We start from the raw sequence: 11,798 nt of genomic DNA on the forward strand, positions 1-11,798 counted from the left end.
TATGACATCCAAGATTTGTGGGGATGCATATAATCATGACTTGTGAAACAACTTGTGAAATTTTACCAAAAAATCTTTTAACACATACCTTTTCATTGCGTAATTTGATTCTCACTCTGTGATCTCTAGTGTAGTGCGTGCTTTTGCTGATGACTTTTGGCTTTTTTAGGTTCGGAAGCAGAGAACACAGGCCAATTCATATCATTGTTCTCCAAAAAATTCAGGGTATGAAATGATGCATATATTTGCCAAACGGCCAGACGATTAAGTTATGTTTGAGATTTTTCATTATGTTTCTTTGCATTTAATTACATTGTCTTTGAAGTTGTTTTCTATTTGTCAGTAATCAAAGCAGCTACTTAAATTTGATATATATATATAAACTTCGACATATATTATTAAGCTGTCCAATAAGCTTATGTTTCCTAATTTTATTTTCTTCAAACTTTTTTCCATTATGATGTATAGTTTTCTTTTTACGTTTGTTAACCAATTCAACTTTGCTTTGGTATTCACTAATTAAATCGATTTTGTTTTGTAAAAATAGTTAAGTTGCAAAAGAGTAAGATTCAGTTACTTGAGATCTATCTATCTCCCTCTGATCGTTTGAGAAGATTACTTAGTCATGTACATTAGTGTAGCTGGTTTTTGGCATGAGACTTTGGATCGCGAGAGATGACGTTGAGTTTTGGTGATGAGTGATGACAATGAAGGAAGACGTTGTGATTTTTTTTATTTCTGTTTTTTTTTTTTGTGATAGAAAGAGAACAAAAATAAATAAGAAGACAAATGAATAAAATTTTAAAAGAAAATGAGTTTGATTGTTAGATTAAAACTGATGATTGTTTAGCTCAAACATATTTAATTATGAAGTTCTCTCAAGACTCAAGACGGAGACGTTGGTGTTTTGTCGGAGTTCTAACAGGATTTGAAGGAGGATATAATTGATCATTATTGGGATGAGATTTTGGATGGCGAGATATAATGTTGAGTTTTGGTGATGACAATGAAGGAAGACGTGGTGATTTTTTTGTTTATGTTTTTTTTTTTTTTTTTTTTTTTGTGACAGAAAGAGAACAAAAAGAATTAAGAAGACCAATGAATAAAATTTAAAAAGAAAATGAGTTTGATTGTTAGATCAAAACTCATGATTGAAACCTGCTCTACTGCCATATAAATAGAAAAAAATAGGATTGTATTATTACTATTGTTATGGTTTTATTGACTGAAACGATACAACTTATACATAATTATAAATTATAATCAAATGGCATAATAAAAGGAATTACATAGAATAATATAATTAGATTAATATATGAAAAAGAGTAATCATAGGTGATATGATACAATCATATATATTTCTTGATCCACTACATTTGTCTCTAAAAAGATTAATGTAGAATAAGATATAATACAACTTTTTGTGACCATTGACAGAAAAAGAAAAAATTAGAGATAAAGGAAAATGTTTTGGATAGAGAAATTTTCAAAAGATCATCTGGAAAATCACTTGAAACAACGGCGGACCTACTAAGAAAGAAGGAGTGTCGTTTGACCTGGATAAACTAAATAAATACGTTTTTTATATGTAATTGCATAAAATTTTAGTAGTAAAAATGGTAAATTCGGCTACCCATACCCTACCAATATGACAAATAAATATTTTTTTGCGTATTTGAGCTCTCTAAATTTTTATCCACCGATTTGAAAGGTGGATTTTGGTTGATTTCCTTTTGTGATCTCAAGGTGATCTCTGGGTTGATTTTCAGTTTTATACGTACCAAATTTTTCACTAAATCAGTCAAGTTATGTGTTTTGGTTTAACGTTTTCTCAAAAAAAAAAAAAAAAAATTGATCTCGTTGCCAAAAGGAACAAGATTAATATTATGAGACTTCAAACAAAGAAAATGACATTTGACAGATTCAATGAACGAGAGCAAGTGAAAGGATATATATATATATATTGAATGAAAAACAAAAAAAATACGGATGTCCAAAAAGACGAGAGGGAGGCGATTTTTGTTTTTACACCGGTTCATCATTTCTTTGTGTCTCTTCTCTTCTAAGTGCCGAACTCGCCGGTTTTTGGCAATTTTTTCAGGGGTTGGTAACGGTTACCAATGTTGTAACCGCCCTTCATCGAAACCTATATAATCCTTGCATTGGTCTCTGGTTTCCTCAGGTTGATCAGAGTGAAATTAATCATTTTCCTTTGTTCATATTACTGATGGCGGATCGAATCAGACGCCAAATGCAAGAAACTGCTTTGGGTATTGAGGATGCTACGGTTCATCTCCCAGCCGATCTATATGCAGAAGCAATTCAAGCGACACAATTCAGTCTAATGGTGAAACCGGTCAACCCTAGGAAGCAGAACCTCTGTGCGATGCTGAGTACTTTACCAAGGCTTTGGGGGAGTAATGATGAGGTTTCTGGTCGAATCTTGGAGAATAAGAAGATTCAATTCATATTTCCCTCTAAGGAATCCATGGTGGCTGTTGAGCGAATAGGACCTTGGTCCTTTAATGAATGGATTTGTGTTACACAACGATGGCATCCTAACCAAATTGATGCAGATTTGACTTCCATTCCTTTTTGGGTTCAAATTTGCGGAATTTCGGTCCATTTCCTCACCCTTCGTATGATGACCTTCATCGGAGAAACGATTGGAAATTTCCTGGAGACTGATTTTGGCGGCGATGGGGCGGTCTTGATTGACAATGTGCGAATACGACTACTATGGAATGTCAACACTCCTCTACGGTTCCAATGCCAATTCCAGTTTGGAAATCACACTTGTACTCTTAAGTTTCGATATGAGAAACTCCGCAACTTTTGCACACACTGTAGCTTGATAACTCATGATGTTGTTGAATGCCCTTCTGGGAACAACCCCCCTCCACCACCAACGGATGAAGATAATGATGACCCTGACTATAATCCAGAGGATCCGGTTGATGACCAGCCTGAAGAACTGCCATAAAACGTCAGTGCACCTGCTCATGTCAAAACAAAGAATGATAACAACCTTGCTGCGTCTAAGAAGCGAAAGACTGATTCATCTACTCCTGAATACAATGTGATCTTTCCACTACTTTGCTGTGATACACGCCATACCATTGCTTCTGAAGACACTCAACAATGTTATGCAAAGATGAATGTACGACAATCTGAGACACTCGAGACATGCAATTGGTTTCTGATGCAAGCGGTACCAACAGAGTAGGCACCAGTCGACATGGAAGGAGGATTCCCGATCAACCAAGGTGATGGTACGGTGGGCCATAAGCCACCGGAGGCGCCATGAATACAGCCTTTTAGAACTAACGGGGCTTGAAAGGGTCCCTGGTAGTTCGACGCCTCAAAGGGATTAAGGAAAATTATTCCTCGGACATACTCTTTTTTGATCGAGACTAAGAACCCAGATGATATCGTTCACGACGTTGCAGCTCAGTTGGGATATGATTGTGTGAAGTGTGTATCTCCTTTGGGTATAGGGGGTGGTTTAGCTATGTGATGGAAGAAGACTGTTTCTGTTTGTTTTTATGATGTAAACGAAAGGATCATTGACTGCAAAATCAATAATAAAGATGTTTCTTTCTATTTCTCATGTGTTTATGGTCACCCAATACGTGAACTGAGACATCACCTTTGGGAACATTTACAACGAATATCAGCAAACAGAAATGGTCCTTGGTTAATGTGTGGTGACTTCAATGAGATACTCAATAACAATGAGAAACAGGTTGGTTGTGTAAGAGGAAATTAGAGCTTCACAGATTTCAGAAACATGGTTAATATCTGCAAAGTTTATGATTTACCTTTCAAAGGCAATAATATGACATGGTCTGGAAAACGATGGAATCATACATTTCAATGTTGGCTTGATCGTGCATTGGCTAATGATTAATGAAAAGCTACTTTCTCTGCATCTGAAGTTATTTATCTGGAAATGGTGGAATCTGATCATCGCCCAGCAGTAATCAAGATCAAACGTACAATGGACAGAGGTATGAAACCTTTTCAATTTGATACTCGACTCTGCCAACTCCAAGAGTTTCACGATGTAGTACAGCACAGCTGGTCCGATTGTGACTCACAAGATAGGTCTCTTTATGAACGAATCTGTCACTGTAGGAAAGACATTTCGCAATGGAAACGAAACCATAATACCAACTCTGATATACAGATCAAAGAATTGACCCAGGAAATCGATGTAGCACACACCAATCCGGCTATCTCCTTAGACCAACTACATGAACTTCAAAGACGTCTCAGTAATGCATTTGGAGAGGAAGAAAAATATTGGCAATTAAAAAGCCGTAACCTGTGGCTCCATTATGGTGATCGTAATACTCGGTACTTCCATGCTTCGACGAAGAATCGAATAGCGAGGAATCGTTTAACATCAATCCTTGATGAAAACGGTACAAGAATATATGGGAATCGGGAGATAGCAACAGAGGCAATCAGTTACTTCAGTAATCTGTTTACTAGTACTACTACAACGGACATCACAAAGACATTACAGAACATCCAATCAGTAGTATCAGCAGAGATGAATACCTATCTTGTATCTAAAGTCACCACTGAGGAAATACGGTCAGCTTTATTCTCCATTGGAGCGACACGAGCACCAGGCCCATATGGGTTTAATGCAGCTTTTTTCCAACATTACTGGGAAGTAGTTGGTCCTACCGTCATAGCGGAGGTCAAAAAATTTTTCATCACAGGCGAGATGCAGCGAGAATGGAATCACACTAACCTGTGTCTAATCCCCAAGAAAGATCCAAAAACGATGAAAGACTTTCGTCCCATTGCTTTATGCAATGTCATATACAAGATAATATCCAAAATTTTAACCAAACGACTGAAGCAGGTCCTTTCACAAGTTGTATCTAAGACCCAAGCAGCGTTCATTCCTGGTAGATATATCACAGATAATGTCCTTCTTGCTCATGAAGTATTACACTCCCTCAAGGTTCGAAAAAGGTGTGCTAATTCTTATATGGCAGTGAAAACTGACATTAGTAAGGCCTATGATAGAGTATAATAGATTTTTTTGGAAGCAGTGCTGGTTAAAAAAGGGTTTCACCCAAGATGGATCAAATGGATAATGGAATGTGTTGGTTCAGTCTCTTTCTCTGTTTTGATAAATGGGAGTCCATATGGATATTTTAGGCCGAGTAGAGGAATACGCCAAGGGGGTTCGTTATCTCCATCTTTATTCATCCTCTGCGCTGATGTACTTAGTTCGTTGTTATCACAAGCTACACGTTCAGGGCGCATCCAAGGAATACAAATCAGTAATGGCGGTCCTAGAGTGTCCCATCTCTTATTTGCTGATGATTCCTTATTTTTTCTCAAAGCCAATCACCGCAATAGTGTAAATCTTCTACAAATATTCAATGATTATGGTGAAACGTCGGGTCAGATTATCAACTTTGAAAAATCCTCAATCACATTTGGGAGTAGAGTGTATCAATGCACAGGAGATCGAATCAAACATATCCTTAAGATACCTAATGTGGGAGGTGGTGGCAAGTATTTGGGACTCCCATAACAGTTTGGCAGAAGAAAAAAGGAAATGTTACAATATGTTCATACACAAGTCCAACAGAAAATAGATGGATGGCAAACCAAGTTTCTCTCTACAGCAGGGAAAGAAATACTCATAAAGTCTGTTTCATCTGCGATGCCAGTGTACTCTATGAATTGCTTTGAGTTGCCAAAAGAGTTATGCTCTGAACTGGATAGCTTAATAGCACGATTTTGGTGGGGTTCAACACAAGAAAAAAGAAAACTATCTTGGATAGCTTGGAAAAAGTTGGTTACACCAAAGACTGAAGGAGGTCTTGGCTTTAAAGAGTTTCATAGTTTTAATCAGGCTTTGTTAGCTAACCAGGCTTGGAAGATACTCCAACGGCCGAACAGCCTCAAACCGCCTGCTCAAATCAAGATACTTTCACGATACGAATTTCTTCTCAGCATCACGAGGTACTAAACCATCATATGGATTGAACTCCGTAAGATTTGGGTGGGAACTCCTAAAGAATGGTATACAATTCAGCATTGGTAATGGTCAGCACACTAAGATCGGCCTTGATCCTTGGTTATCAACTAATCCCCCCGACCACCTCGAATGATCCTAGAAAGTGATATGGAACTTCCAGTGAGTACTCTTATCGATCCAATGTCTTCACAATGGGATCAGATTCAAGTTCAGAGGCTTACTGATACAAGAGACCATCATTTGATATATAAGACCTACCTACCACAAATGCCAACAATGGACAACTATATCTGGAGTGGAACAAAAAATGGGATGTATACGGTAAAATCAGGTTATTGGAAAGCACCTCATTTGGATAGAGACAAAGAATCTCCTAAGGCGCCACTTGCAACTAACCCAGATATTGCTTCCCAAATATGGAGATTGGACATCATGCCTAAACTCAAACACTTCATTTGGCGCCTTGCATCGCACGCGCTAGGTGTGGCGGATAATTTGAGATGGCGTAATGTCAACGTATACCCTTACTGTTCTCGATGATGTATGGCCTTCGAGTCCACTGACCATACTTTTTTTTCGTGCCCTCAAGTGATCTCAATATGGCGAGTGATTGGAATCCTGACCCATATGCTTGGAGACCCACATATAACCATTGAGGACAAAACTTTGATATTTGTTCACTATTCATGAACATGATGGTACTAATAAACTACATCGATATGCTCCTTTTTGGGTAATGTGGAGAATATGGAAAAGCAGAAATGACTTAGTGTTCAATCACAGAATGGTAGACATCACTGAAATAGCTAGGCAAGCTATTGGTGATACAGAGGAATGGCTGAATATCATGCAACCAGAGGAGCAGTCTTTGACAGGTCCATCTAATAATCAACAACAATTACACCCTCGACAAGATAAGTGGAAAAAACCCAATCATGGATGGGTAAAATGTAATTATGATGTTTCACATCACGCAGGGGACAGAGACTCGGGTATTGGTTGGATAATCCGCAACACTAACGGTATTTTCCTTGTTGGAGGAATGGGAAAGTATCAAGGTCGAGCTACAATTGAGGAAGCAGAATGTACAACTCTAATCTGGGCTATTCAATCAACCTGGGCGCTGGGATATTGCTCGGTCGTATTTGAAGGTGATAATGAATTGGTGAATAAAATCATCAATACCCATAAAGCATATCCACGATTACAGCATTATTTGGAGACAATACGAAGTTGGTGCCACAAGTTTAATGCCATACGGTTCACCTTTCACCACCGGGAACAGAACATCTGCGCAGATCTACTTGCTAAAACAACACTTAATAGTCCTCAAATGTATAATATATACTACTCTTGTCCGCAATTTCTACTATCTGCTGTAAACTATGATTATGCTTATTCTTTTTAATAAAGTTATTGGAAGGAAAAAAAATATATATTGAATAATGAAGATTCAAGAAAATTTAGAAAAGCATAATTTTATTTCATATATAAAGATACATAAAAATCATTAATATGGGTTGCAGCTGAATTAACATTAATACAACCACTTCTGAATTAACATTAATACAACCACTTCTGAAGAAAGTCATTTCTACATTTAAGCCAGGCTGGATTATCAAGGTGCAATTATAAGGAAGTGTTGCGAATAATGCTTTGCAATACTCAGGGGTTAACCATCTAATATCTTTGGTGCGTTCATAATATTGCAACTGAGTGTAACAAGATGACTCTTGGTCTAGCCACCTTTTCGAACAATAATCAACATCTTGCAGAGGATCTATTGCTGTTTTTGATGGTTGGCTAATCATTGCCAACATTAGGGAAAACTAGAAAATTATTACTTCAATTGCTTTTAGCTTCATTTTGAATTTGATTTAAATGACTGGATGGAAGTTGAGATTGTTTTTTGGTGTATAAATAGAAAAGAGTTTGGTATTTTATTAAATGATAATTTTGACTATAAAAACTATTTTGGAAAGTTCATTTATTTAAGTCATATAGATTTATTGATTATTGTATCTCTATTTTGACTAATATAACTATCATTCAAAATGAAAAAAAAACAAACATAAATTACATTTTCTACAATATAATAATTTTTTATTGGCCCATTTAGTAATTTAATTCTCATTTCTCATTTCTCTTTCTGTGTTTGAACTTCTTCTTCCATGGGGAAACTAGCAGAAGAGATGAATCCTAAAGGTTCACGATACCATATTCTTTTCTCATGTCCTTTTGGGATCTTTCCATCTCAGGTATTTTTGTCTTAACTCCCCTTTCGAGAGGAATTAAAAGTTTAAGAGGTTCAAAGAATTACTGAATTATGAAACCCTATATTTACTCAAAAATCATTGAAATCAAAGAGATTTTCTTGAACCTTGACCCGATTGATCTGACTGGTTCACCGGGTTGCGTGTTTATAGCGAGTTTTTTTGGGCTTTTCTAGATTTATAATTTCCGGTTATAAGCAGAAAATTCAGATCGAAGAATTGTACCGGTCGTGGATCAACTTGTCTGACCATCCGGTCCGGGTCGTGAAAACACTGGTTTTGAATGACGATGATGCAATAAAATTCAAAATAGTATAATTGTATTTCAAATCATTTAAAGATACATAAAATTCATTAATATGGGCTTACAGCTGAATGAACATCCTTACAAGCCGATTTGAAAACAGTCATTTGTACATTTAGGTGAGGCTTGATTTTCAAAAAGCAAAAACCAGGAAGTGTTGGGTATACTGCTTTGCAACACCCTAGATTTAAAAATCTAATATCTTTGGTGCCTTCATAAAATCTCAACCGAGTGTAACAATCTGGCACTTGGTCTATCCACTTTGTCAAACAATAATTAACATACGACGGAGGAGGTGATGCTACTTTCGATGATCGGCTAATCATTGCCAACATCAGGAAAAACAAAAAAAATTATCATTTTGGTATATTCTAGTTTCATTTTGAATTTCATTTAAATGACTGTATGGATGGTAGTTGAGATTTTTGTTTTGGTGTATCAATAGAAAAGAGTTTGGTACTTTATTAAATGATAAGTTTGACAATAAAAATTATTTTGGATCCGACCAAAAAAAAAATATATTATTTTGGAAAATTAATTTATTTAAGTTATATAGATACATTGATTACTGTATCTCAATTTTTAGTAATATAAGTATCATTCAAACTGAAAAGAGAGAAATGTAAATATCATTTAATTGGGGTTATCCTTCATTCACCTTCTCTTTTTCAACCAATCTAATTATGCCACCTAATAAAAGAAGAAAAATTAATGGATTTAGTTCTATTATACCCTTTGACCAGAAAAACATTTGTCATATGCACTTGTATTAAAAAATATTTTGTTTTATGTTTTCTTTTAATTTAAAAATTGGAGAAAGACTCCTGAACCCTTCATAATTTTTGTTATTTACAGATCCAACTTCTTTTTATTTAGGTTGCCCACCCGACCCAACCCTAATCTAAGTCATCCCTAATATTTTTATTATTTTTAGTAAAACTCATCTTCTTATTCACGCCTCTGTTTTTTCCACTCCTTCATTTCATCTCTTTCTCTTCCAATACCTCAAATCACATCTTTCATCAAAGTTTAAGACAATTATAGTATCCTCACGCCACCTCTTTCTTCTATGACTTTCTTCTCTCGTATCTCTTCGTCGTAGAGCATGGTCGTGTCGTCCGTAACCGAAATATATTTCGTCAGCAATGGCAAGTGTCATCTCTGTCTCATGCTTGATCAGATTTGAGGTAAGTGCCACTAAGCCACTATCACACCCACTACAAACCGCCAAGAAAGAGTCCACGCCGTCTTCTTGTATAATGAAGGTGTTTGATCGTAATTTGGTTTAGTGAACATAGTTTTTTTAAGATTCCAATGCTTCTATTACGTAGAGGTAACGAGTAAAGACTATTGTCATCTCCCACGCTCTCTGACGAGATCCCACAGCTCCTCTAAAACGTGATCCCAGCGCGCCAAGGCTTCCAGATTTAACCTTTGCACTCGTGCCAAAGGCTTAACCTTTACAACATAATTTCTTGATTCTATGTGATAACGTCTATAATCACATAATCAACTCTTATTGTCACGAAGGGCATGTTGCGGAAGCTCTTGAAGTGTACCAACATATATTGGCTTGTGATATATCGTGGAACAAAGATTTTAGTACAACTGGATTTATGAAATACAACTAATTCAAACGGTACAAATGATATCTTAGATCTACTAAAAAAAATAAATGAATTTTGAAATTAAGCTAAAAATGAAGTTCAGAATTAGATATTAAATTAAAATGAATTAAAATAAAGGATAACATATTTTAATAAATGAATCAGGTGATAAAAATTAAAAATATGAAATATTAATAAAATTTTCAAGTAGTTGTACTCAAGCATATAATTGTACAAGCATAAACACAGTTGTACTTTTGTAGTTTAAACTTATTATCAATAGTACCTTATTATAAGTTCATTTTTTTTAGTTGTACTTTTGATATTATGTAATAAAAGTACATTTACTATACTTTCACATCAAAATATTTGTTAAATTACTTCATTTGTTTGTTTTAAATAATAATGTGGTGACTATTTACAAAGTAATCATAAAAGTATAAGGTAATTAATGTAAAAGTATGAAAACAAGGTGGTTACTAATAGAGATTTAAATAATTTTGATTTCAACATAAATAATATGATTGTTGTAGTTATTTGTATAGAAATGAATACCAGACAACATTATTTTGTTTTTACTTTTTTTGGTTGTTTTAGTCATAAACTTAGTTGTACTAGTTGCACATAGTTGTACTGAGACAAAACAAATGAGTTTAACAAATAATTATAACCAATCTGAAATCACGAATACAAGCGCATTTTCCCACATTGAATCCATATTGAGTCCATTCCAAATAACACAAACAATCATAACCATGGAAGATATATGTTGGTTTCTTAGGATTCACTAAAAATGTCTTATAACTCAATTTTATGTCAGTGTTTGAATATGCTAGCATTATAATTCATTATCCACTGAAATATAATAATAACTAACATAAAATAGTTGTTGTGTTATTTCAGTTGTATTAGTTGTATTAGTAATATCAGTTGTACCTATTTCTGCTGAGTTTTCTTCTTGTGCGGGTTGTACGAATGAGTTTGGGATGGAGAAAGAAAGGTGAATTGTGATTGGTTGTCTTGTTCGTTTTGTTCTTTTTATTCAAAATTTAAAATCATTTCTTTGATTTTTATAATAATAAACAAATTAGTTAAAAATGAAGGGTAAAGTTGAGAATGAATATTATAGTACATGTAGAAAGGTATGAAGAAAAAGTGTGGATAGTGTAGAAAATAAATTTAGATATAAGGGTATGAGAGAAGAAGATCCAAAAATTAATATCTTTTATATTTCTAAAAGACTAATAATATTATTGAATTTTAATTTACAAGGTTATATGTTGGTTTAGGTTTATCAATAGGGTTTAAATTTTATAATTTAAAGATATTATATGTCGGTTTGGGTTAACAAATGAAAATCAAAGTTTAGATTTTACAAGTAAAATATATTACATATCGGTTTGGATTAACAAATGAGAATTCGAGTTTAAATATTACAATTAAAAAGGATTATATGTTGGTTTAGATTGACAAATATAAATTAAATTTTAGATTTTACGATTAAAAAAAATTATATATCTATTTTGGATTGACAAATAAAAATTAATATGACATGTATTGGCTTTATATATGAGAGGTGAATGAACAAGTCAGGTGAACCC

The 11,798-nt window shown here is 34.6% G+C and overlaps 2 protein-coding genes across 2 annotated transcripts; both read left to right on the forward strand.

Annotated features, from left to right (window-relative positions):
* The first annotated feature begins 2,227 nt into the window (after positions 1 to 2,227).
* On the forward strand, positions 2,228 to 2,983 carry LOC147942577 (uncharacterized protein At4g02000-like). The gene has a single exon (XM_087456123.1). It carries the CDS (start codon positions 2,228 to 2,230, stop codon positions 2,981 to 2,983), a length of 756 nt encoding a protein of 251 aa, XP_087312249.1.
* Positions 2,984 to 6,797: 3,814 nt separating this feature from the next.
* LOC147942578 (uncharacterized) lies at positions 6,798 to 7,421 on the forward strand. Its single transcript, XM_087456124.1, has one exon. The coding sequence runs from the start codon at positions 6,798 to 6,800 to the stop codon at positions 7,419 to 7,421; it is 624 nt and encodes a 207-aa protein (XP_087312250.1).
* Positions 7,422 to 11,798: the final 4,377 nt, after the last annotated feature.

The sequence above is a fragment of the Camelina sativa genome, chromosome 6, assembly GCF_030686135.1.
Source record: "Camelina sativa cultivar CO46 ecotype springtype chromosome 6, ASM3068613v1".
NCBI classification, from domain to species: domain Eukaryota; kingdom Viridiplantae; phylum Streptophyta; class Magnoliopsida; order Brassicales; family Brassicaceae; genus Camelina; species Camelina sativa.

Excerpts from the sequence above, each read along its gene's own strand:
- LOC147942577 (XM_087456123.1), top strand. The coding sequence starts at position 2,228 with ATGGCGGATCGAATCAGACGCCAAATGCAAGAAACTGCTTTGGGTATT.
- LOC147942578 (XM_087456124.1), top strand. The coding sequence starts at position 6,798 with ATGGTAGACATCACTGAAATAGCTAGGCAAGCTATTGGTGATACAGAG.